This window comes from Nothoprocta perdicaria, unplaced genomic scaffold, assembly GCF_003342845.1.
Source record: "Nothoprocta perdicaria isolate Ctin4 unplaced genomic scaffold, notPer1 scaffold_305, whole genome shotgun sequence".
NCBI lineage: Eukaryota > Metazoa > Chordata > Aves > Tinamiformes > Tinamidae > Nothoprocta > Nothoprocta perdicaria.
In genome coordinates this window covers 471,937-499,488 of record NW_020455539.1, presented here as the reverse complement: position 1 = coordinate 499,488, position 27,552 = coordinate 471,937, and the positions used below count along the sequence as shown (strand labels likewise).

At 43.8% G+C, this 27,552-nt stretch overlaps 1 protein-coding gene across 1 annotated transcript; it reads left to right on the top strand.

Annotated features, from left to right (window-relative positions):
* Positions 1-512: 512 nt before the first annotated feature.
* On the top strand, positions 513-25,053 carry AHCY (adenosylhomocysteinase). The gene is made up of 10 exons (XM_026042488.1): positions 513-610; positions 1,885-2,075; positions 4,169-4,244; positions 5,967-6,119; positions 12,284-12,396; positions 15,138-15,345; positions 16,208-16,295; positions 17,195-17,312; positions 21,217-21,411; positions 24,396-25,053. Exons 1-10 carry the CDS (start codon positions 583-585, stop codon positions 24,525-24,527), a joined length of 1,302 nt encoding a protein of 433 aa, XP_025898273.1. The 5' UTR covers positions 513-582; the 3' UTR covers positions 24,528-25,053.
* The last annotated feature ends 2,499 nt before the right edge of the window (positions 25,054-27,552 follow it).

The window sequence follows — 27,552 nt, the reverse complement described above, 5'->3', positions numbered from 1 at the left end:
CTGCTAGCGGGAAGCCCTGCTCCGGTACCTGGGAACATGTCCTGGGGATGGGCTGCTAGCGGGAGGCCCTGCTCCGGTACCTGGGAACACGTCCTGGGGATGCACTGCTAGTGGGAAGCCCTGCTCCAGTACCTGGGAACATGTCCTGGGGATGGGCTGCTAGCGGGAGCCTCTGGCACCGGGACCTGCTCAGGTGCCTGCACCGCACCGGGGGCTCCAAGGCTGCCCTCGCACTGCCCAGGGCCCACTTCTGTTCAGGGGAGCCAGACCCTTCCCTGCAGCGTGCTCTGGTGCTGGGGGGCCACCGAGGGCTGCCCTGGCGCTGGGCTGGGCCGCGCTCTGGCACTGTGGGCTCCAAGCACAGCCCGGGGCTCCACATCCAGCCCCGGCCCGGCTGCGGAGGCCCTGGGCCCGCCCGTGGTTCTGGGGCTCCAGGGCAGCGTGGCGGCCCCTCGCGCCGGGCCGGGGCGCGCACGTGGCGGCGCGGCCCGGGGCCGCCCCTCGGCGGCGGCGCCGCCTCTCGTTAAAGCGCGCCCGGGGCCGCCGCTGCCTCCTCTCGTGCCTGCCGCGCCGCGCGCCGACATGTCGGACAAGCTGCCCTACAAAGTGGGTGAGTGCAGCGCGCCGCGCCGGGCCCGCTGCGGCCTGCAAGGGAGGAAGGAAGGGAGGAAGGAAGGAAGGGAGGAAGGAGGGAAAATGGCAGCGGCCGCGCGGGGAGCGGAGCGCGGGCCCTGGCGGGAGCCGCAGGCAGCAGCGGCCCGGCCGGGTCGGGGGCGCCGAGCGGCCGCAGCCCGAGCCCTCCGCGCCGGCCCTGCCCGCGGGCACCGAGCGCCTCGGGAAGGGGGCCGAGCCCTGCGCTCCCCGCGGGCCTGGCGCCGGCCTCAGCAGAGAGCAGCGTTCCCGGTTCTGGCCTCTTCTTTCTCTTCACCGCCCCCCGTGCCCCAAGAGTTCTACGTCGCATGAAGGCCAAATGCAAAGAAAGGCTCTTTTGACCCCAAGGTTTGAGCCTCTAAAGAGCTCAGCTTTGAGGAAAGGTCTGTGAACCCAAAATGGTGCAGAGCCTTTTCGAGCAGCCACGTGAGAGCGAGGAGCCTTTAGAAGCGATGGGGTTTAAGAAACCCTGCTCTTGTCTCTGTGGTTTCCACGGTTCTTCCACCTGCCATGGCTTTTCGGTGGCCTCCCTTGGTGTCAAGGTTGCCCTGCAGTTTACTGAAGTGCTGGCAATGGCTTCAGTGGCCTCGAGGCTTCTTTCTGGGACCAAATCTTGCAGTTATCTTGTTTGTGTTCGACCAGGCCACCTGCATCAGAGGCTCTGATTCTCCTTTGTGCTTTAAATGGGCCGTGCCTGCTAGGTAGTTGAGTGAAAATAGTCTGACCGAGTAATCAAAGGCTGAAGCTTATTTCTTTACAGGGAAGGGGGAGCAGCAGCAGCTGGGCTGGGTTCAGCACCTGAAGGGTCTGTTACTTTGGTGGGCAATAACACGCCCAGCCTGTTTTCAGTGTGGAAGCTACTGCTATACAGGCAGCCCCGGCATGTGCAAGTCATGGTACTACAAAATTAAAATTCAATAGGAAGTGAATTCATAGTCCATAGTCCATAGACTCTGGACAATATCAGTAACGAAGGGTGCCTGGGGCTAGGGGCCAGAATCAGCGAGCCTCAGGGATTCTGTATGTTGGGTTGCAGTGTGGCCTATGCTAGTTTGAAAACCTGTGTACCAAAATCAAGGAACAACAGGGATGGGCGTTGTCTTCCCCTCAACTGTCCCCCCAACTGTTCAGTGTCCTATTCAGCTGTTGCAGCCAACACTCTCTGCAAGTGTGTGAATAGGTGCCAAGGGCTCAGCTGTTTAACTGCCAACACCTGTCCTCCTTTGCCCACAGCTGACATCAGCCTCGCAGACTGGGGTCGCAAGGCCATTGAGATCGCAGAAAATGAGATGCCAGGGCTGATGAAGATGAGGGAGATGTATGCAGCGACGAAGCCCCTGAAAGGTGCTCGCATCGCAGGTTGCCTTCATATGACCGTGCAGACGGCGGTTCTCATCGAGACCCTTTTAGAGCTGGGAGCTGAGGTAACGTGCTTTGAGCTTCTCCTGCAGTGTGCTCTTAGGTTGTGCTCTGTCTAGGGCAATGCTTCTGTTCTTGTAACTACCCTGTGTGATTCTGGCATGTTTTCTCATCTCTCAGAAGAGACCACCCTGCAGTCTCCAGGTAGATGCCTTGCCTCTTCATTCCTTCAGCAAAAGGCTTGTCACCTCGGATACATGTGCCTTGGGATTGCAGGCAAACTGCATCTTCCTGACCATTTTAGTCAGGGTTAGGATGGTGGTTTCAGCAGCCCCTGTGGCCTGAAAGCAGCCGTGTGCACAGCACCCTGAGGAGCTGTGCCAAAAGCTGCGCCCACACAGTTCTGCTGTGCTCAGGCATGCACTGTTGTTGCTGGTATGCTGCTAATGCTGAATCTTTAGTTGCTGCCTCCAGCACAGATTAACCTGGATTAAGGACCACATCATGTCCTGGTAAAGTCAGCGAAAACTAATGGAGCCATCTGAGAGCTCCTGCTGGCCCTTGAGCTGTGTCAGAGGTACAAAGGGGAGACTGTTTCAGTGATCAGGGACTCCACTGGTTTTGAACTCACTGTGTGACTTTGGACTGGTTTCTTTGGTGTGCATTAAAGGTTGAGGGGCTTGTAAACCACCTACTGCATCATGTCCTATGCTTGGCTTTCAGAATAAAATCCAAGTGTCACAGAGGGCATGAACAGAGGGCTAGGGCCTCTTAGCACAATCCACATACTTTTTCTCCTGAGCTGGATTATGCTAAGCACATAGTATTTCATCTGAAATCCCTTCTCTCTGTAGTTTTTCTGCCCCAAAGTGTGGGATTGGTCCAGACACTTGTAGGCTGCATGCTGTTCTGCTGTTCAGAGCTGAAGAGCGTATTCCAGAGCTCACTGTGCACTGTAGTGGATTTGGCATCCCTTTTTTTAGGCTAGGCCAGCAAAGATGTTATACTCTGCCTCAGGTCTACATGAGTTCTCTAAATGGTGCTTAAAATCGTCCATTTCATAACCAGGGAGCAGTAGGGGTACAAATATTAGCCTGTAAGCCTACCAGCTATGCCAGTTATTCTTGGGTCCTAGTCATTTTCCCAAACTGCTGTAAAACATCTGGGGATGCAAAGCTGAAAAGAGACTTTTATCTTGCATCTTGCTTCCAGCATAAGTAACCTACAAATTTTCAGTGTACTTTGAATTTTGTGATACCTCCTTATGGCATCTGCGCTGCCATGATGGGAGCTCTCAAAAAATGCAGGTGAGTAGGGATAGGGCTTGACTTCATGATTTCTGTTTTCCTACACTCCTTGCAGGTGTTTTCAGTAACAAACACTGAGTGTATAGGCCCAAATGGGGAACCCCATGGCTTGCTGCTGTAGCCTTGCTCTGAAGAGTATTAATGCAAATACCTGCCAGTCAGGGGGATATCCTTGTAGGGGATAGAGTAAGAACTCAAGCATGTGTCTGTCAGATGCAGAGCTTTCCAGGGAGCTGGTGAGTTGCAAAAGATTCACAGATAACTTTTTCAATGAAACTCAGCAACATGCTGTTGCTTTTCTAGGTGCCTGAACCTAGTTATGAAATCTAGGTGGAAATTGCTTAGCTCAGCTGGAAAAACTTCCATGCCTGGAGCACAAAGTGAGAGTTGGGTGAGCATAATCTTAAAGATTGCGTATTGATTGAATGTAGTGTTCAAGCTGCATTTTTGACTGAGTTCCAGCAGATGTGTTGCTGTGTGTCCATCTTCCTCACTGGACACTTGCTACGTGGCACTCCTGAAAATCTGAACTTTAGTGACTCAGGCTTTCTAAAGTCACCATACTGTGCACTTGCTGCAGATCTATAGCTGAATGTGTGCTATGGCTGTCAAGGGAAAGGAGATGGCTGAATGTTTGGCACAGCTGAAGCTCTGTTGTGCACCCTCCCTAAGTAGCATTATTCTCCCTGTCCTACTTAGATCCTGTAGCTTCTGCAGAGCTACTGAGAAGGTCAGAAATTTGCACTAATATGTCTTTCTGCTCTTGTTCCCCTTTTAACTCCTGTTTCTGGAAGAGAATGCCTGATATCTCAGAACTTTGATCAGTAAATAAAACCTTGGTTGTTTTCCAGGTACAATGGTCAAGCTGTAACATTTTCTCAACTCAGGACCATGCGGCAGCTGCTATTGCGAAAGCTGGTATCCCTGGTAAGTCTGTTCTCATTTGGCTTTGATAAATTAGTGTATACTGCCTGTGCTAGCTAAATCAAACTGTGTGCAAATCAAGTTCTTAAGAGCAAGCTTTAGGATACAAATACTGCATCAAAGCAGTGGTTCTTACACAATAGGACACTCAATTTGAGCTATATTGCATCAGACAGTCCAGCACTCCTGAGAATGACTGATCATGTGTTAGACTACAAAGGCTTCACGTTGTTTGCTGGTAGCATTAATTCTGGTCAGTAAGATGATTAAACTGGCTAGGCAATAAAGAAATTGGTGCGTAGGTGTGTTCAGAAACAGGTGTCTAGTGCTTTCCAGTAAGCCTGGTGCTAACTGGTGTTGGGGAGGAGATGTTGACTGCAGTGTGCCCTGTGACAGTCACAGAGTCAATGCTCAAAATGCTTTAAGGCCAGGGCCAGTTGTCTTGCAGTCTAACATCCCTGAAATGATTGATCAAAATGCTGCTGTTTTATTTTTGTGTTTTTATGGTAAATAGCAATGTCTGCTCCTCCGTATGAATGTATTAAGCTGTCTGCTGCACTGCTCGGTTTGGGACATACAGTCCTCATGAGTCTGCATGTTAGGAACTGCATGGCCTGAGCCTGAGTGCTGCCAGAAGCTAAATCTCATTTTTGACAATCTGGTTCTGTTTTGGACACTTTTCCATTTCTGTTATGATTACCTTTTGCTATGAATCTTTTCCCAACTGTCATACATTTTTTAAAGTAACAAAAAAAAGTTGTCCCTCCTTTGGCCCCTGTGGGCATCGCCTCCCCCCCGTGTCTGGCATATGTTATCAGGGCATCATGAGAGACTGTCCAGACCTGATATCACCTTCCTCACTGTTCTCAATAACATCCCAGTTTCAGCTAAGAGTAGCCTAGGGGTGGAGTGTTTGTCTAAACGTTTGACCTCTGCCTTACTTTTGGGACCTTACTCTTTTTTGTTAGTATTACCTCTTGCAGGTTTGGTTTTGTAGCATGGATTTAAAATATTCTATATAAACAATGAAAACAGGGCAATTTGAGAAGGTATCGCAACTTGGGATATGTAAACTGTAAGGTTAATGTGTTTGAATAGCAGAGTACTACTGTAATTCAAGTACTGAGTGAAGTCAGGAATACAGATGCCTGGAAAAGCAAAAATTTTTTAGTGCTAGATAAAACATGTTAGCAGTGGCAACCTGTTGCTAGTGGTAGAGCTACTGATCTAGTCACATGTGCTAAGAAGAACAGAGAAGAGCAGCTTGGATTTTAGCACTGGACTGGAGAGTAGAATGTAATTTCAAGGTTGCTAAAGAGCTTATACCTGGTGCTTAATTCATGGTGAAATGTATGGTGCCTCTTCTGTTTTGCTAGCTGTTGCTATAGTTGTTTTTCATCTGCCTGTATCAGTATATCCAGTGTTTCTTTCCAATTCCTAGCAGCACAGGGTGAAATAAGGGAGAATATGGGGCATTGCTGAGGTCCGTTTAGTTTGATTTGTTCTGATTTCCTCTTCCTGATGTAGAGGAGTAAGAGGGGAGCAAATACAATTTTGATCAAGTTTGTGACCTGCAATGTAAAGTGAAGTGAATTCACTTTTGCTTGTGCTACTATCTTTCCCAATGCAGAAGTTTTTTTTATGGCCTCGGGATGTGGGTAAGGATCTACTTTGCTACATGCTGAGTAAGAAACTGGCTACCTGTATGTGTGTGTTTCTGCCTAGTGTTCGCCTGGAAAGGGGAGACGGACGAGGAGTATCTGTGGTGCATTGAGCAGACCCTGTACTTCAAGGATGGGCAGCCTCTCAACATGATTTTGGATGATGGTGGAGATCTGACCAACCTAGTCCATACCAAATACCCACAGCTCTTGAAAGGTAACTCGCAGCTTGTAACATCAGACAGAGCTGCTCTTGGGATTCCCTGGGAATCCCTTGCTTGTTGAAAGGGGTGAAGAGAGTGGGATGGGGGGAAGACAAGAATCTGTAAACAGGCTACAGTGTATCCATGAAAATTACTTACAGTCCAAGGCCAGAATTACTTTCTTACAGAGGAGCTTCTTGTTTCTCTTTCCTTTGTACTTGCTGTGACCTGTCCTTCTGGCCATCCTACTCTGTACCGATTACCTGAAAATGAAAAGTGGTGCTTTTGGGGCTTCTGGAAATGGGTTGGGTCTTAAAATTACTTAGTGGCTGCTGCTTGCAAATAATATTTTTTTAAGATTCATGCTTTACCCTCCTCATCCTCTTAGTGCGCATGTGGATGAATTCATGACAACCTGCAGACATTCTACAGGGAACAGTTTTCTGCAGGATAAAAACTACAAGACATTCACTGTTATCTGGTTTGTTGGCAAAGATGCTGATGGAATCAGGTTTGGGCCTCTTGCTTTGTTGATTAATTACTGTAGATATAGGTTAGTAGAGCTGAGAGTAGCTTGGGTGATGTGGCTGATGTGTTTGTGTAAAATGATTTATCTGGAGTGAATTTGGCCTGAGCTGCAGTAGTGCACTGATCTGTGCCAGTGAGCGTGGCAGCTTCTCCTTAGCTCTGACAGTGTCCATCTGTGCTGCTGCTGCAAGCCACAGAGGCCTGGTGATGCCAAAGGGCCTGTTTGATCTAGCATATGGAAAAATAAAATAAACAGGAATAGGGACGCAGAGAAACTGAACTGATGCTATGAGGTGTGCTGCTGCTGGTTTGTGGTCCTTGAAATTGAGGTTGCTGAACTGGATCAACTTTGACCTGGCTCTTGTGCTGTTTTAAGAGGAAGATAAGGTGAGGGGAAAAGATGAGAAAGCAGCAGGTCTCGGAGCTGTGCAAGTGTAGATGGCTGCGATGGCTCCCTGTCACTGAGCTCGTTGAGGGTCGGTGAGCAAGGAAGAGAAACTGCTTGTGTGACTGGTTTCGCTTTTTGTCACCCTGAGTCTGGTGTCAGTTGTTCTTCTGCAGTGAAAACCTTGATACTATCTGAATTCTAATCTCATATTTCCTTTATCTGCTCAGCCATGCTCAGATCCATACTTTTCCATCAAAGTTTGACTTTGTTTCCTAGATTGACTCTGTTTTTAAAAGTCCTCTTGTTTTCCTGTCATTTGATACCAAGGAACATCAAGATCAGTCACCACATGTGGTCTCCTGCCATTATCACAGATTCAAAAATGCATTTTTCATGTTCATATCCTCTGTTCTGCAGAATTGGTCCTCTGCTGCACACATGTAACACATCTGTACTGTATCCCTGTTCCTTGTGCTGTTTGCACTGAGCTGTCTTCCACATGTCTGAACTCCTGCTATTTGTCCCTTTTTTCTGCCCTCTAATCCCCTCCTCTGTTTTACTTGTCTCTGCATGGTGAACTGAAGCAATAGTACTTGAGTTGTCTCCTGTCTTTGCATCCCTTTCTGGTCTGCCATCAAAGGCAACATCCCTTGTACCTGGAGTTGATTCCTCAGTTCGCAGGAATGACCTTTCCAGATGCATTTTTAAAGAGCCTAGGCCAGATGTCTTTACCTGTCAACATTTCTGTTGCCCAAATGTGTGGGGCATCTGGACTGATAGCTGAAAATCTTTCTTGCAGCAAATCCGTAAACTTGCCAAAACTGATCTCTGTGGAAGCTGACAGAACTTGGTCTGTTTTGCTATTGAGTCCAGCAATCCTCAGAAACAGGGAAACCTCCTGAAATGGGTTCACTGTGTAGTCTTGATCTCTTTAACTGAGCTTGGCACTGAGCGCTGTGCTGCAAAGATTGCTTAAATGTACCAAATACCAATGTAGTATCTAGCATTTTTGGTACCCTGAAGATAATTAGAGGCTAATAAATATCAAGAGCTTGTGGTATTTGAAGGTCCCTGAAAATGGTTAATGTCACAGTTCAATGACCTGTTTAGAGGGGAGATAGGGCCCCTAGGGTCAGTAATGTCTGCAGAGCAGGCACAATACTGGGAAAGACTGAACCTTGAGTGTGGGAGATGTCTCAGTATGTGCTGTTCTTGGAGATGTGGGGAAAGCTGAGGATCTAGCAAAGGTTCTGCTGCTCAGATGTTAGCATATGCAATTGAGCTGTGCATAGAAGGGAGCAGCTGAAAGTGTCTTTTGCCAGTTAAGGATTGGACAACTTCGCTGGCCTAATTTCAGAGTGAACTGTCTGTCTTCCATGTTTCAGCCACTTGTACAATAAGTAGAGGTTAGTTGCACATTAGGACTAAACTAACAGTTGAAAATTAGTCTCTATAGTTCATTCAAGTTTTCCTCAATTAGGAATTGTTGAGAACTTCCATGTGTCTATTTAACACCACAAGTTTTTCCTCTCTCTTAATCCAGCCTGCCATTAGAGGGCAGAATGACTTTATACTATTGGCTTATTCCTGTAAACTAAAGTGTCCCTCCAACCAGGATAAATAGAGAGAAAACTTAAGACCTGAAGAGTGGAGAAAGCCATCTGAGCTCAAATCTGTGCGAAGGATCCTCTTCAGAGAGGAATGAGAACACTGGATCACTTACGATCCATTAATGTGGATGTGTTCATTTATCAGATAGGAGAGCAAAGCAGGTTTGAATATTTAGCAAGTTTTTTTTTTCAATTCAAACTTGTCTTTGCTGTAAGCTCTTCTCCATAGTTAAGTCCATTCTGCAAAATGTCATTGAAACTAGTGATGCCTGTGGTGTTTCTTACTGCAGAGTTTCAAAATAGATGAGTCCAGATGGAAATGTTGCCGGGGGCAGCAGGGGGACCTTGGTCAGTGAAAGTTATGACATCAAGTTCTTGAAGGTAAAGGTGTCTTAAAGAAAAATCTAAGCATAGATATTTCAACTTGGAGAGCTTTTGAAGAAAGGTGGGAGTGCGTGTCTCAGTCTCCAGGTAGACCAGAAGAGAGGGTGCAATTTTGAGTTGGAGTTCTCTGTCACAACCTCATAGAAATGATTTCATTCACGGGAAGGAATCAGCTGTACCTAGTTGAGTCAGTTCTAGTAGAAGACTGTCATTTCTGGTAAATTGCTGCTTTTTGTAGACTTGTTAAGGCTACCCTATCTAGCTGTGCCATAGACAGTATTCTTTTGGTTTGTCTTGCCTCTCCAAACAAGCCTTGAAAGTACAAAAGCCTGAACTTGTTCTGTCTACATGAAACCAAGTTGAGAGTGGCTGTCTTAAGACTTGAAAGTTTGATGAAACAGACCTTTGGGGGCAAATCAGCCTAATCGAGAGTCATATTTCTGTGTAGAGGTGCTGGCCTCTGTTTATAGGGGTACTTCTAACTGGTCAGGAAGCAAAAGGGAGAGCTAATATCTCTTGCTTTCTGTCCATTTCTCTTAGGAGTGGTAAGTCTGGGCAGCCATCTGGCATGCTTTGGGTTGACCTGCTAGTGAGGGAAGCCAAATCTGTCTCCCCAAGACAACTGCAGAGCTGCTGCGGGCCTGGAATTTGTGACGCAGCTTCCACTAGGAGCTCTTTAGGACCTAGTGTTTGAGAGAAGTAGCATTTCTGATACTGGGCATGAAGAAATCTAACCCTTCTAGTCTTCTAGACTCTATCGAGGCATCTGTCACTTGTGCAGATTCCATTTTGAAGGATAATCTGAGTCAAACTTGAAAATTTTAAACTGAAGTGGTCTGTCTGCATGGTTTGCATAGTTCACCTAGGGGTGGAGCAGTTCACAGCAATTTTTGAAAGCACCATGCACAGTTTTGTACCCAGAAGAGCATCCACATGTTGTCAGGCAAGCTAAAGGAGGTCAGATGATTTAAGATCACTTGCTATGCCTGGGAGCCTTCTGCTGGTAAGAGCTTTCTTCCTGTTCCCTCTGTGCGGGACATTCTTCCAAGGTCTTGGAGCCTTTTCTCCTGGCAGCGCTAGGCGGCGACATCTCCCTGTGGAGCGTGAGCTGCCCCTGGGTGCTGAGACCACTGCAGGTGCCGGGGCGAGGGGGCGTCGTGGGTGCCCGCTCCCCTGCTCTGGAGCGCCTGTCCTGCAGACACATGTCCCAGATAGTGGTGGGATGCAGTGAGCTGCTTTCCTAGACGTTTTAAGCCTTCTGGGGCTTTGAGAATGACTTTTTAAACACATTTTAGTCTTTCTGTCTTTCAGCTGTGACAGGAATGCAAGATGTCCTTACCTTTCCTTCCCTGCGTGAGCATCTTTCTGGATTTTGCTGGAGGATGGCAGGGGGCAGCAGTGGCAAGTGACAGTGGTCACTTATGTGGAGAGGCAACATCTCAGCATAAATCTCAGACTTATGTAAAACAACTTCATTGTTTTCATCTGTCTTTTTATGTGAGTCTGAATTAGCTACAAGTGGATGCTACATGGATCTCTTTATAAAAGATCCATGCTACAAGCTACATGGATCTCTTTATAAAATCCTGCTACTATTAGTGGTAATTTCTGTCTTATTGAGCAGAATTCCTATTTCCTTCTGCCTCTCCCCCACCCTGTGTGTCATACTTCAGTAAAATAGGTGTCTTGCAGTGCGCCTCAAGATCTGAATGAGCAAAAGTGATTATCATGTCCTCTACATCTGAAATTCAGCCAGACTTCATAGGTTTATTCTAAAACTTACTGTGTTTTTAGTTAGGAGTAACTTCTTATGCAGATAGATTTTTTTTTTTTTTGAAAGTAGTCATGGAATTGCCCTATGTAGCAACTAGGCAAATTCAATTTATATGCAATGAGGTATTATTGAGAGGTTAGGAGAACTATCCAGAGTTTGCAGCATATCTGGACAAACTTGTTGTAGACAACTGGCTATCAAGTCAAAAGACACTTGAGATGTCAGGGTCCCTAAAACACTTGAGCAGGGTCACGCAGTTATGACTTCAGCTTGTGGATGGGATTTGGAACAAGGATATTTGTGCTTCTAGACAGGGCTGTGTCCCTGGTCTCCTACTCCGGGGTGAGTTTTCAAACAAAGATGTATTTCATTTTATTTTTTTTATTTTTTTAACTCTACTATTAATTCCCATCAAACTTGAGTTTTGCTTTGTTTTTGTCTAGACTGGGGAAGGGTGGTGGTGTTTAATTACCACTATAACTGATTTAACCACAGGAGGACTGAGGATGGGGAATTATTTGAGTTATTTCATTGATCCAAGTGCTTTAGAGCCTTACCTAGGCTCTCTGTTCCCTTCAAGTCAGCTTACAGGACTGAATTAAGCTTTAGAAGCACCACTGAGGTGGCGTCTTACCCATTTTCAATGAGAAGGCTTTTTTACCATCCACTTTGTGAAGGAGTGGACTAGCACCTCATCCTTCCTTGGTCTAGAGTCAGTTCTTACTGTGACGAAATCCCTGTGGTTTTGGGCTGCTCGGTGCTTTATCTACTCAATTTGGTAGATCTAATGAAGCTGATCCCTCTGCAGTTCCTCCTGGGCATGTACTGTTCCTCATTTCCTCGCTAAAATACATAGTATGGCTGGTATCAATACCCACTCCCCTTCTACTCAGAAATAGTTCTGGCATTGGTAACGAAGCATTAATGCATATATTTTAACTGCTATAGAACGAGTGCTATGGGTGATCTCAGAGATCAGTTTTGTGCCTGGGGACTGGGAAACCAGGATCTATATCTGCCTCTGCCACAAACTTCTTGTGATCTTTGTCTAACTGTAGCTCTTCCTCCCACCGCTGGAAATGGGATATTGTCTGAGAAGGGCAGTCGAAGATGAAAGCAGTAATGCTTTCAGATTCCAAATTGTTTATTTGGAGTCATTCCTCCCTTTTCTTGCTTGTCAGTGTTAATTTTAGGAATGGGCAGGAGTAGCTCATTGTTTCTTTGGAAAACGCTTCACCTTCTGGCATCTGTTGTGTTTTTTCAGCAGATTTCTTCCTCCTTCCTGTTCTTCCAGAAAAATTTATCCTTGTGAGAGAGAAACTTGTTTGAAGCCTGGGACTTGTGCTTGAAAGCACAGATGAAGTTTCTCATGTCTTCCCTGCTTCCTGCAGAGCACATCCAGAACGGAGGCCTCTGGAAGATGCTCCAGCATCCAGATGTGTTCATATGCAGTGTTGTTTCTAACTAGGATGAATCCTTCTGCTTTCCTCATAGGGATTAGAGGTATTTCAGAAGAGACAACCACTGGAGTTCATAACCTGTACAAGATGAAGGCCAATGGGACCCTGAAAGTGCCAGCCATCAATGTTAATGACTCTGTCACGAAGGTAATGCAGCTAGTTGTGTTATATTCTTCTTCTGTGTTATATTCAAGTAAACTGACTTGTTCAGTGTTGTGATGCTGTGATTCCTATGGAGTTTTTTTTTTTTACTTATTCTTACTCTTAATGAGTTGGTTTTGCCTGAATTCTTTCACCATTTCACTCCTGTTATTAAAATGAGCTAGTGGAACCTATGATGTTCCTATGATGTGATGTGCAGTTCTAAATAGCACCCCTGTTTTTTGAAATCAAGAATTTGTATATGACAATGTGTACTACTTCTTATTCTCCTTTTTCTTTCTGCATTATAACAATATGAAAAGACCTTTGGAAATTATGGCTGCACTAGGCTACGTTCAGTCTTTGTGGCAGTGGGCCAGTCGTCACTCAGTATCTTCATACACTAGCCTGGCATAAAAGCTGGAAAAAAGGCACAGGAATAGCAAAGTAGAGTGGTAGAGCAGTTATGACAGACTGCCAGAAATATTTCTCAAGCTACCCTTCTCCATTCAGTTCAAAGTACTTTTCTAGGAGAAGAATTATGATAGCTAGTGCTGATGTGTAGCTTGTCTGAGCAAAATAGCGCTTCCAGGACAGACCTCTCGGTGCCCTGTGGCTGTGAGGACACACAAAGGCTAGCCTCAGTCCCAGGCATCATCCTGTTGCAGGGCCTGGCATTTCTCACTGTCATTTGGCCGGTTTTCTCTGCAGAGTAGCTCAAGTGCATGGCATCTATTTCTTAGACAATAGGCTGGAATTCAGTTCTTTTTGGAAGAAACCTGTTCTCTTGCATCCTTTTTGCCTGGATTTATGCCTCCTGAACAATGGCTATTAAAACTGTTCAGTAGATGAGAAATTTCAGATATTTCTTAAAAAAATATATTGAGTTTAGAGAAAGAGATTCACTGGGGGTGAGTTGAACCAACTTTATTCTAGTGCCAAATGAGTGTTTCTTTTCAAGCACTGATATGAATTGCACACTATAGTTCTTCAGGAAGACATCTACTGAACTGACAAACTTCACTCCTCCAGATGGCTATTTGTGACTTGTTTCCAGCTTTTAAATGATGAATTCCTTTCTATACTAGTATTTGGAGAGAGGACAGGCAGTCCAGTTCCCTTCCACCGCTGCCATCCAAATGTAATGCTGGGTACAGTGCATCCCTTGCCTTGTGGGAATGGGACCGCATTGATGTCAGGAAAACTTGGAATGCAAGTGGAGGATTTGAGGATGAGGAATCTGTTTTGAAAACAGCAGTTTCCTTCACAAGAATACTTAAAGAGCAAGGAGAATCTTCTAGTGGTCCAAAGAATATGCCGTTAAATATTACTACCTTTGGCATTTGAGGCGTTGGTAGCACAGATTTTCTGAAGTATTTATGGCAATTTTGCCTGTGCCAAGACTTGTGGGCATGGAGTCAGGCTCTTCTGTGGAGAGCAACTTACAGGTAGGCAAATGGCCAAGTCTTGAGGCTAGGATAATAATATGAAGATATAGTCTGAAGCAGCTCAGATAATGCATCAGCAATGATTTGCACATAGCCATTGCTGCGTTTTCTATAATAAAAGTTTACAGCCATAAGTTGTGATTCTGAAAGATAAATTTAAATATTGCCACGTTTTCATGTAACATCACTTCTCATATTTCAGAGCACCAGCCATAACTGCAAGATAGCTCCTGTTTTCAATCCTGCTGATTGCATTGAAGTTCACACTCTAAAGACTGCTCATAGTGGACAGTGTGGTACTTCTCTTGTGTAACGCCAGGAGCAATTAGTGTTTTAAGGCCGCAGAAAACATAGCTGCAGGCTCTGAGAACAGGGTTTTGCTCTGGATGGGGAGTTCTTCACCCCCTGCCTTGCAGAGAATGACCTTGATAGCTGGAGTTCTTCTGTTTTTGGCTTCTGTAAAGCTTTACAAATTTGATCTGTCCATCCACCCATCGCTTGCCAAAGCAAGGGACTCGAGAAGAATATAGTGGAGTGTCAAAAATCAGCACAGCAAGATGTGCTTCTGTGTCTAGGAAGGTTTATAATACTGTTGGACCTCTGATTGAGCAACACAGTTTTGATTTGGAGGTCTGGCTGATGGTAAGCTGATAAGTGAATATGACATCAGGAAGATGCAGGATGATGCGTTAGGAGATGAAAAACACTTGCAGTTCCTGGTATCACGAAATACTACTGCCTGCAGTGTGCCTTGCTCCCAGGCTGATTAGTGTGGCAGCCTGCTGCTTGTTGCCTGTGGGGTATGCGTGTGCCTCGAAGATGTAACCTCATGCTCGCTAACCAGCCGGATGTTCTGCTGCTGCTTTTTGGCTGTGGTGCTTGATCCATTTGGAGGAACAACAGTACAATTGATCAACATCTGCTTAGCAAACTGAGGCCTACCTCTATGCAACAGCTGTTCGGGCTTTCAGTTGAGGTTTTAGGGTTACCTCTTTAGCAAGCGAGGAACAAGCCCAATGCATGACCCATGCACATATGTTCACTTGTGAAGCACCTCTCACCAGGGGCACAGTGAAGCCTGTATCAGGTATAGCTATACTGATTAAAAACAGATAATTGAAAGCATCAAACCTGGCTCTTCTTCCCATCCCTCATTATAATTATTTATAATTATAAATTGGAGAGACTGTTGGCCTCTTGGTTCATAGTACTTTTGTATACATCCATTTTGGCTCTCCAAGGGATTTCTGCTTATGAACAAATTCCATCTGTCCTAAGGTGTTACTTTTTCTTCCTCAGAGCAAATTTGATAACCTTTACGGTTGCCGAGAGTCCCTCATTGATGGCATCAAACGTGCCACAGATGTCATGATTGCTGGAAAAGTGGCAGTGGTGGCAGGTTATGGTGATGTGGGCAAAGGCTGTGCCCAGGCCCTGAGGAGCTTTGGAGCCAGAGTCATCATCACCGAAATCGATCCCATCAACGCACTGCAGGCAGCTATGGAAGGTGAGAACCAAAGGAGATGTAGAACTTGGTGCATCTCATGTGGGGGTTGCCATGCAGAGCACTGAGTGTTATCCACTCGAGACTATTTCAGAGCACTTTAACCCTGTTCCTTTCCTGGAGGTGAAGATGACTTCTCTAGCTCAACTCATCTTGTGAGGAACTCTTGCCTTACAACTGTGCAGGAGGGAGTTCAATATAGTCCTTGAAGATGTATTTGGAGTCAAGGATATAGAAACTATGTGGTGGGGGAAGCACCCCATTTCGTGATGCTGTAAACTAGATTTTTGAATAGTTTGGTTGCTTTCAGGTTGGGCAGCTCTAACTTCTAGTTTGGATTAAGACTTCACTAGAAGTCTCCACAGTATAACACCAGGTCTTACTTTTGCTAGACGTGTGTGGAGAGCGGTGCCATGATTTCTGCCTTTCCAGTGCCCCAGCCATGCTCTGGAAGCTGTGGCCACACTTCTGTGCCTTCCTCCTGTAGCAGTGCTTGTTAGTACCAATTCATCCCATTTCTGTTTATACATAATCAGAACTTGCAAGAATTGTTGGTGCATTTTTGTTTGCAGACTTGACTGTTTGAATCCAAGCTGAGAGCTGTCCCATGTATTCTACATATAAACAAAGCGTTAAATGTATGGATTTACCTATTGGAATAGGTAAATTGGAAGTGAGGGATAGATATTTTTGTGTTACTGTGGAGTTTAATGAGTCAAGAGTATGCTCAGTACTTTTTCTCCATTAATCAAACATTGGCACAGATTTTTTGACTTCACTAGTCATAATATTGTAGTCTGGTTTTGAACAAGTGTTGATGATGGGACAAGGAAATATATATATTTTTTTCCCCTCTCCTTTTCAGGCTATGAAGTTACAACCATGGAGGAGGCCTGCAAAGAAGGCAATATTTTTGTTACCACCACCGGATGCACTGACATTGTTCAGGGCAGGTATGGCCTAGCCACTTGCTTTAGTAGAAAAAAAAACACTGTGCAGTTAGATTTTATGCAGTCATAACTTGTCAGCAGTATGGTGAGGGTTAGCACATAGGTCTCATTTCTGGACATCTGGATTTAGTTCTGGAAATCAGGACTTTGGTCTTTCAGTTCTGTAGGATATTGCTGAGTTGCAATTGTTCCTGTCTCACAGCATCTAATGCTGGAGAATCAATAAAAGGTGTAGAGGGATGGACAGTTTTGGAGAATGGAAGCATTTGAACTGAATTCAAGATAGGACAGATAAGTGTGAGCAGAAGGCGGGGGAGGAAGATAGAGGTTGAAAGTGATTCCATCTGTAAGTACATATAGCAGATTGAAACTAGCCTGTTCTCAATAAACTACCCTGCCGTTTTTTGTTATCACTTCTTAGATCTCAATTTATAGTCCCTCCACTCTACACACTCATTCCTGTCTTTGCCATTGTGATTGTACATGTTGAATAGAAGGTCAAATTAAGTGGGAAGAGATAAGGCCATTAGACTCTGGAGATGTAAAACTGCTGGAAACTTTAAAAACAAGTAGTAGGAAAGAGCAGAATAACTGCAGGTACTCTACTTTTGATCAACTCAAAAGTTAATTTTACTTTCCATATTAGAAAGGTTTTTCCTCACACTCATATCCTTAGGAAGACCCCTTGCTAGAAGCTTAAATATTTTTTTCACTGGGCTTTGCATCTGCCCGATTGTTAGTTTTGAGGCTCAAATGGGATCAGTAGGACAAGGACTCTTCCTTCCTTCTTGAGGAGGAGAGCTATGGACCAGTGCAAATCCTTGTGCTGGAAGAAGGTCGTGTGTGTTTTGTGTGTGTCTTTTCTTGTGTCCATTAACTATTGATAAAATTTTTTTTTACAGGCATTTTGAGCAGATGAAGGATGATTCAATAGTGTGTAATATTGGCCATTTTGATGTGGAAGTTGACGCCAAGTGGCTGAATGAAAATGCAGTAGAGGCTGTGAATGTAAAGCCCCAGGTGAGACAGCACTTGCACAGGCTTCCTGCTGGAAAGAAAAGCCAGTCAGTGTCATGCCCCAGAGAAGGTTGGAGGAGGACTATCTTTTCAGATGTTTCTCTCTTGTTTTTAGCTCATTTGGGAGCTAATCTTGCTCTAGGCTGGTCAGAATGTAGATTCTGATCTACTCTTTCCCATTAGCCTAGAACAGTTGCATATAACTCTTTTGTATTGATATTAAAGCAATTGGTTCCGGCCAGTGCCTGTGATTACAGCATGGTCTCTGGCAAGAGTGCCTGGTGGGATAGATCTTTGTCCATATGTTCCTACTTTCCTTGCAAACACAAGTCTGCTTTCTTGGTGGTGATTGTGTAGACAATTCCATAATGTTCATCCCTTACAAGAAGTCAGCTTTGATGTTTGGGGTGTGGGTGGTAAGGTATGGAAATGGGCTTTCTTTGATAGCCACCAGCTGAAAACAATGCCAAAATTATCTTTAAAAAATAACCTAGATGGTGAATACAGAACAGGCCATTACAGATTGTAGATTGCCTTGATCTAAACTTCCTTGCAGGAAGTTGCTTGCTAATGAGCTGTCTTGCACTAGAAAAATCTCCATCCTAACACAGAGTGCCAGTATTAGAATGAATCTCAGGATAATGTATTCTGAGATTCTACCAAGGTTTGAAAAAAAGTTCACACCTCTTCAAAGCACTTTTTATTATGAGATGGAAGCTTTGGTAAAGCCTGTTTGGAGCTCTGCCAAATTTAGTTCTCCTCCAGGCTCCATGGTTTCATTTTAGAAACCTGTGGACCATAAGTCTGCTCGTGTGCAGACACGGAGGGAAGTTTTATGCTTGCTTCACTTGCATTCCCACTGTGTGCTTATGTCCATCTAAAGCTGTATCCACATGGGCAGGTAAAGGTCTCAAAATTTCAGCTGTGCAGCTGAAATTAAACAGTGCTTAAAGAAACAGAACTAAACTCAAGTAAAATTGTTACGTAACACCAGCATTGAGAGGGAACATTGCTTAAGGCAAACCAGGCTGTCTAACTTGGCATAGAACAACTTCTCATTCCCTTTTGAAGAGGGAGTGTGCTTGCTGACGGCAGATTTCTGGGACAGGTATGTGGTGGTTTTTTAACACATCTAAGCATCTTTCTTAGATTTCAATCTGCTTTTCCAATTTTCATAACTCCCCTGTGGCTTATTGGCCACCCATGTTGAACTTCCAGCAAGCAGTTGAGAGTCTTTGCAATATCCTGCTTTCTTTTGGGACACTGAACGTGAGTGTATAGCTCCAGATTTATTTGAGCCCAATTTCTAACTGTGTTCAAGTCTGTTCTTGCCTGTGACCTTAGAGCTGACTAACAAGCTCCTTGTTAGGGGATGCTGCAGCTTTCGAGAGCAAAGCTTGCTCTTGAATTGCTCAGCTTTCAAAACTGAAATTGGAATTGTTGAAAAAGCAAGTGTCAGACTAAATGGGTTGTTTTTAGGCTAGCGCACAAACTCACCTGTATGTGGATGTGCAGTGTGACTCTTAGTCTTGCCTGAAAAATTCTAAGTATTCCTCTTGGAGGAGGTAGGAGTCTCTGTCCCTTAACTATGATGTTTTAAAGGAGCCAGCCCCGCAGCAAGATGCAATTTAATTCAAGTCCTGAAAATCATGACAAGTATCTGCCTAAAGACAACATGTGGTGTTTTTAAAAGGTTAGAATTAGAGACAAGGTAGTCTCTATGGCTTAATGTAAGGCCTGCTTCCTATCCTGGAGTTCTTCTGGTTTGAACCTCCCCAAAGGAGGGTCCTATTCAAACAATAAAAGCTGTGAAGCCCACTGCCCAGAGTGTTGAGCGTATTGTACATGTGAAAGATCAAAGATCAACAGCTAAAAACTGCATTAAGTATCTCTAGGAGCACTGGGGTGGGTGTGCCGCTTCTAGGTGCCTCTTTGTGCCAAGCAGATTCATCCGTTGCTTTCAAAGTACAACTGAGTGCCTGAAAACCTGGCAGTTTCTAATATGGGTCTGCTCTGGATAATATCCCAGCCAGCTGCACTCTGATATTAGAAAATGACTTGTGTTACAAGCACAGCTGTAGAGGGAGGGGAGGGAAAGGTCAGGGTGGGATCTGTGAGCTCCGGCTCTGTGTGATTTCTTCTCAGGTGTTAAGGATAGTGCAATCCAGGCAGAGTCTGGAGCAATTTAAATGCAAATTAGGAAAGGGAGAAGACATTTGCAGAGTCTCCAAATAAGCTTAGCAATTGGATGACTTGAATTTTACTTCTCTAGTAATTTTCTGAGTTTATAAATCAGCCTTATGCACCTATGGATGAGGCTTGTGATTGTGATTCCATGTAAACAAGCCAGCAGCTGCCCGGGAGCTGTGTCAGTATATGGGTGCTTCTTACTTTAATGTGACAGATTCTTAACTGTTTTGATCACGTGGAATTTCCTGGCTTTTTCCTTGAGTATCATGCACCAAATAAAAGAACTTGAGATGTGCTGTTACTGATACTGGCACCCATTCTGTCATTCATAATGGAATGCCATTGTAACTGTTTTGCTAATTCTGAATAAAACTGCCTGAAGATGCAAGGGGTATAACATGAGTATGCACATTCAGGCTTCTCCCCTCTGCTGCTACAGCACAGTTCCTCAGGATTCTGAGTCCATTGCTTATGGCTCCTTCCTCCCTGGTTTCATTACTTCCTCCCGTAGTCCTCTGATGCTGCATGTTGTGATTTTTTTTTAATGGATTCAGCACAGTGATCCATACTGAAGAGACACTGTCTGTAAGAAATGCAAAAACTATGCCATGGGAAAAAAAAAATCTCTCTAATCCTGTCTAGCTGTCCTCTTAGGAAGGAGAAATTAAAGAATTTATCCCAGGCTTCTGTTTGAGGTAGTTTTTCTCTTTACATACAGGTCTTGCTGAGCATGGCAGGGAAAGCCATCTCCAGCATCCAAATCCCAGAAATCTCTGTGGAATTGCTGGGAAAGGCATGCAGGAAAGGCATGCAACTGCACACCTTCTCTGAAGGTTTAATACTCCTTGAACTCCTTTCTAAGAGCCTGGGTAGGAATGTTTTGCAGCAGATAGTTCATGCAGATGCCATGTGGCTTTTCACCTATGTTACAGGCTAGAGCTTTAAGAACCAAGTGATATGCTTGCTCTTGCTCCAATTGAATAAACTTCTGAGACTAAAAGTATAAATCCAGTGTGGGGAGGGAGCATCTTAAGTCTTTCACAATACCCATGGTATGAAAACACAAGATAAATGAATTTGTGTAAGTTATGACTAACCTTGTCAAAGTTGATCTTTGATCTTTTCAGTCTTTTCAGAGATTTAATCTACTCTCAACTGTTGGGTACTAGAGATGAACAATGAATACCAGTGAATACTGAATATTCATGTGACTTATGGGCAATATTGGCGTTGAATTCTAAGCTTTAATATTCTAAAATCTCCTACAGGTGTGAAGGGCGAAGAGCTAATGTTGTAGGAATCTGACTGTGACCCCTATATTAGATGCAAACGCTGTTGCATGTAAATGTGTTTTCCTGTTTCTCCACACCAGTTCTTATAACTACACACATATATGAATTAAATGTCACTGTTGGCAGCATGCTCCCACAACAACCATCTGAGATGACAGGCATGCAGAAAGAAAAGCTAGAAGAGTTGGATAAGTGGTTAGATGAGAAGCATATACTAAGATACATGTTGTATGAAATCAGAACAGTTACAGACTTGATGGATACTGACTGGGAACTGAGTGGTATGTATCTCGGTTGTAATTTAAGTCCATTTTGCAAGCCTGCTGCTGGATTGCTGGAGTGAGAAGGTTGTTTACTAAGTTTTGCATGAGTAAATGTTGTCCGTACTCTCACTTCTGACTGGTTTTGGTTTGTTTTCCACTCAGGTGGATCGGTATACACTGAGGAATGGCCGCCACATTATACTCTTAGCAGAAGGCAGACTAGTCAACCTGGGCTGTGCCATGGGTCACCCGAGCTTCGTTATGAGTAATTCCTTCACCAACCAAGTGTTGGCACAGATCGAGCTGTGGACCAATAGTGACAAATACTCTGTTGGAGTCCATTTCCTTCCAAAGAAGGTGAGTTAAGCCAAGGTCAAATGGAGCAAGGTAACCTAGTTCTGTCTGTGCATGAACTCATCGTTCTCAGGGATCTTCTGTCCCTGAATGAATTCTTGACTTCAGTCATGCCGAGCCTCTTGAATCTGAAGTGGGCTGGGTTTTGTGACATGTTGAACTGTGACATGTTGAGTCCTGTGAACTGGGATTCATCTGTCACATGCAGTAGGAATGTTCGCGTTTCCATTTTCGGCTTGACTGGGAGTTCCACCTGGAGATGCTGGGAAGCCCTGCAGTGCCTCAGGATGATTAGGAAACATCATTTGACTTTTTGTCTCCTTACCGTGGTTGAAAGAGTCTGGGGTTCATTTGCACCTGAGCAGAGCTTATCGCAATCTGGTCTTAATATTTTCACGAAATATTCATGACACAGATTCCCTTGGGTTTCCTTTTAAACTTATCTGTGGATTCTTTGTTCTTGGAGAAATCTGGATCATGTCATAACTCTCAAATTCCTTTTATAAAACTAATCTGGTTTTAATTTTTCAAAACAAGCCTGAGAATTTGAGATAGACATTGAAAAAGATGCTGGAGTTAAATCCCACTGCCTTTGAAATGCAACCAGATGTGGCATTAAATGTGAAAATGCTTTTCATTTGGGAAATAGAGTATGTATGTTTGGGCTTGTTTATGAAGTGTTTGCTGAAGAACTTCTAAGCTTCCAAAACCATCCATTAATAGTCAAATGAAGTATACCAGAGATCTAATGTGGGAATTGATTATGTGTCAGAGAGCTTGTTGATCATCCTCTTCAGAAGAAATATTTTATTGTCAGTCCCCTTGAGAAAGGGATAGTCCAGTGTTGCTAATAAAACTCCTAAATAAAAATTTGTAGTAAGCATACTTGAAACTGGAAATGAGTATTAATGCCCAAATCAATGTCTTAAACTGAATTGCATTTGTTTGTTTAGCATATGGCAGCGATCTGTTTAGGAACACACATTGTGGCAAAATGCTATTCTTTACCCACAGTTCTTCATAGAGGATTTCAAAGAATGAAGCTGTCTTCATGTCAGGACCAAGGGAAGATGGGTAGAAGAGCTTTCTTTGATAATTTTTGGGCGAATATTGCCTATTCTTTGATAATTTTCTGGCTAATGTTTCCTGTTTAGGTACAAAGTACCTTGCATTATAGAATATGTTCCTATTTGTCATAGGTATTCATCAAAATTATATTTTAGCAATCAAAGAAAATGATGTCTATTTCCCCCAGAAATCTAACCAAACTATTGTATCTAGGTCCTTGGTAACAAACCTATCCCTTTTTTATGCTCAGCTGTCTGGTTTTGTGTGCACAGGGTAAGAATGAGTTTACCCGACTCACCAACAGCTTCTCTTGAAATTGTGGGGTTAACCAGTCTTGCTGGAAACACACCAGTTGGCCAGATGTGTATTCAATTTTTAATCTTTTGGCAGGATCTGCCAAACTTAAATACTTGCTTCCCTTTTAAATCCCATCTTGCTAGTAAGGTTTTCTTTCACTCAGGGCTTGTTCTTGGTTGTGGGGTTTTTTTTGTTTGTGTATTTGATTCTCTGACCCCTCCGTGTATTCAGTAGCTTTCATGGTTCACTGCTACGTTCTTTGCTTGATCTTTGTTTTTCAGTCATTTCTCTTGCACATCTTGGAGCATGCTGCTTCTCAATAGGTTTTAGTAGTTCCATTTTACTTGCAATCAGCTGGTAGAGCCCTAGGGAGCTGCACTGTGTATAAATGTAACTTTTCATCCTATTAGTTGGTTCATTGAAGTAAAATTATTTTAGAGCAATTACTAGTTACTACACAGCCTTTGAGTGGGAAATTTAGGGCTAGACACTGAATCATTCAGGAGATGCTGGTTCACACAAGATGAAGATCTGGTCCTTCATTGTTGATTTATTTCTCTTTGAATGCTTTACAGCTTCTCACATGTGTTTGATTATATGGAGGGGATATCATAATTTTTTCCTCTGCTGCTGGAAATTCAGACTTAAGTCTGTTTCGTTAGCAATGAATACTTGTATATTGCAGGAGTTAGAAGTGATTTTTAAAACTAGTTTTTATGTAACTCAGCAAGTTAATTTATATTTATATTACTTAATGCTATCCTTTCCACCTTTGAGGCTCTTGTGGCCCTCCCTTCCCTTCTGATGTAACAACTGAAGTTTCCCATTACTGTCTAGTTTTGACTCTTGTACCCATCTCTTGTGGTTCTTAACTACCTTATAACTTCATGTTTTTCAGTTGCTTAAGATAGTAGGTGGGTATTGTCTGATACCTCTGGGAAAAAGAAAAGCCCAAAGAATAAGTGAGTTATATATACTGTTAACATATTTTCCACTGCACACTTTGGTTTTACTCTTTATGGAGGCTTTATTATAGCCTCCATAGGATATATAGGATTATAGATTCTAGGATTCTTACTGAATTGGTAAGAACCAATTCTTTCTTGATTGAATTTTCTTAACATGTATACCTCGAAGATAAGATATCTGGAAACCTGATGTATTCTTTTGTGTCAATAGCAGAACATCTCTACAATCTTATGATGGCAGACTAATATGTTGAAATGTTTTTGTAGTGGCAGTATGGTTGGGACTCTGCTGTATTTTACCAAACTGGATATTCTTATCTCCAAAAAGTTTGATTTCTCTTCTTGTCAATGGATGCGAATGTGTAAATGAGATTGAAATGAACTTGATTGTATTACTAATCCTGAGCAGGATTTGACTCCTTGAAAAGCTTGAGGCTTTTCAGTCTCAGTGCATTTTGATGCTCAGGGTCTCTGCAGTCAGAGGTGATGCTAGCAGAAGACTTTGTTCACTGCTCTCCCTGTGTCAGCCTGTTAAATCCTTCCTGGGGCTGCTGCTGATTTTCTAATACTCTGTTCCCACAGTTGACTATGAGTTTTTGTGACTAATAGGACTTCATTCTGCTAATATTGTTATCTCAATGCTTTGTTTTTCAGCTGGATGAAGCTGTGGCTGCTGCACACCTGGATAAACTGTGTGTGAAGCTGACAAAGCTGAGTGAGAAGCAGGCCAAATACCTAGGCTTATCAAGAGATGGGCCATTCAAGCCAGACCACTACAGATACTGAGCAGGTGGCGCTACCCAAAGAAAAACATACAGGGATTCAACCTTCCAAAGCTCTTTTGTGTATGCTGGAGATCATTTGGAGAACAAGCCCCTTCTCTATCATCCTCTCAGTATTGCAGAACTGATCCCTTTACCAAGAAAGTGTCAGTTTGTTTCCCTAGTGAGAACAGATCACTACTCTGGTTACCTAACTAAAGTCATGGTGGGTGCATCCTCTACATGCATACATACATGCATACAAACACACACACACTCTTCCATTACAGTTTTGATCAAAACCAAGAACCTTCTGTGTTGCTTTCACAGCAATTCTAGAAGGGGTGTTTAATTTTTAACAGCCTTTTAATGTGTTGTGAATGACTGAGGAAACCACTGCTGAGGGGATGATTACGTGTTGGAATCATGCTTGATTCTCTGAAAACACCAGTGACACGCTTCTACCCCAACTTGATTTTCGAAGTTGTCACATCTGGGTTATCTTCTCTGTCAGTGTCTCAAAAGTGCTTTTATTAAAGATCTGACTGTGGCCTGACTTGTTTTGTGGAGTGAGATGGTTGGATCGATTTGCCATGGGTTATCGGATTTTGTGTTCCTGAAGTTGTTGAAAGTGTTTTGGGTGGTTTCTCCAGGCAAAATTCAGTGCTGCAGTTAGTTGTCCGCATACATTTGAGCTGAGAAAAGCTGCTGCTCAGATTACGGAAACTTATTTGAAGGGCTGAATGTTGTAGAAAACATCTCTGCACCCCTGAAACGCACTTACCTCTCCACCTCTGCCTCTGGATGTGGAAAAAATGAAGGATTTGGTATGACATGAAACTAAAACAATGGTTGAAGTGCTCTGAGATTCATGCTTCTGCAACAGATGCAGTCTTAGTGAGGGATTAAAACAGATGGTGCAGAGTATGAACTGTTGGGGTGGAGAAAAGGGGCATGTGGCTGAGTTGGCAACTTTATTCTTTGTTTTATATGGCAGAAAAATCTTTTGCTGATCACTAAAGAGCATGAATTTTAACTGAGTTCAGATTGCACAGACACAGCTACTCTAAATTATTCTATTGTCAGTAATATGTTATCATTTAAATTTCTATATTTATGTTGAGCTCTTTGCAGTAGTGTGCCAGAATTTTACTTGATCAACAGGAACAAAACCATTTCACATCCTTGCAGAGCCTTAGACCCGGAAATGAAGCCCTATCAATCACTTTTGTTTATGGTATTCCCTCTCTTATCATGTGTTTAGCCAGATAGTCACGCACAAACTATACATCAGAGTTGGCTGTTTAGGCCTCTTCAGAGAGGGGGGAAAAAGGGAGTTTAACTGACTTGTCTTTTAGTGTAATTCATCTCTTTCTAGAGGGGAGAGGGAAGTACATATCTTTGTGTAATGTTCACCTTATGCCTGAAAGCTGCACGTAGAAGAGAACAAAGATATCCAAAAACATCATGGTAGATTAGATGCAATGGAAATACCATGACTGGGTGCTCACCAGTGTTATTTGCTTATTATGTGTGCATTTTGAGTGTTATGTTTTACAGAGTCACAGAAGAACTTCGATCAAAAGGGACATCTTGAGTTTGTGTGGTGCAGTCTCCCCTGCTCAAAGCGAGGCTCTCGGAGCTCTTTGTGCTGGGTTTTGATCATATTCAACGTTAGATTTCCCCACTATTTTTCTAGGCCCCAGTTCCAATGTTCAGGTTCCCCAGTGGTGAATGATTCTCCTTGCCCCAGTATCTAATTGAAACTTTCCTTATTGCAGCTTGTGTCCCTAGCTTCTTGTCACAGAACAGTATCCAGATGTTTGCCTCTTTCCAGACAGCAGGAATCGCTTCAGAATATTTCAGAATATTTCAGAATATTTAAGGTTGGAAGGGACCTCTACAGATCATCTAGTCCAACCTTCCTGCTCAAGCAGGCACACCTAGAGCATGTGAGGTCCAGTTGCCAGGACCTTTCATAAGGGAAGGTGATAGTCTTGCAGTGATCTCAACCAGCAACATTGGCACCCAGACCTGTGTACTGCCCACCTCCAAGGGCTTGTGCATGTTCAGGAGGTTTAAATATACACCAGCTGTGCATGTTCAGTAGCTTAAATATGTCCTGACTGTATCTTCTGCAGTGGGTACTACTGCATTTCCACAAGCTGTTGCCTCCAGGCTCAAGGGCCTGGGAGCTAGAGGATACATCTGTCCAGTGAAAACCAAGGTAAGGCTCTGACTACTTTATCCCTTTCTGTGTCTTTTAGCAGTAGGTCACTTGCCCCTTTGAGCAGTGGGCTCTCTTTCTATGGGCTTCCTTGTGCTGCTGATGTGCTTGCAGACACCTTTTTGTTCCCCTTGCATTCCTCATTAGCTCAACTGTAACTGAAGTCCAAAGCTATAATTCTGTTTGACTTTATCACTTCTCTGGATCATGGCCACTCCTCTGAGTGATGACCATTCAGATGGAGATGCCAGTCATCTTGTCCAGCTTCATTTTGAGTATCTCCAGAGATAAAAGATCACACAACCACCTTGGGCCTTTATATTTGACTCCCCTCAAGGGGAAGAAGCTTTTCTTTACCTCTAATTTGATTTTTCTATGTTGTGGCTTCTCCCTGGGCCTGCGTGTTTTATTATCTCTGTGCCTGAGCAGAGTCTAGCTCCATCTTCTCTGCCTGCTGCCTTTAGGAAGTTACAGGCAGCAATAAATCACCATTCACCTTTCCCGGGCTGAACAGACTCAGTTCTCTCATTATGCATCTTACTCCAGCCCCACAACCATCTGAGTTAATGGTTCCTTTTTACTGAGGAACCCAAACTGGATGCAGCTGTTCTTAAGGTGCCAGATAGGGAAGATTCCCTTCTCCTGACCTGCAGCTGCACTTTTTGTTGATAAAGCCCAGCTGTGGTCGGGCTTCTTTGCTGCACAGGCATTCAAGGACCTTAAATCTCAGCCTCATCTATAAGGCAAGTCTGATTTCTCAACAGGGGCTGGATCCATAGCATAAGAAGTCACATAATCTTATAGCTTACTTGCTTTTCATTGG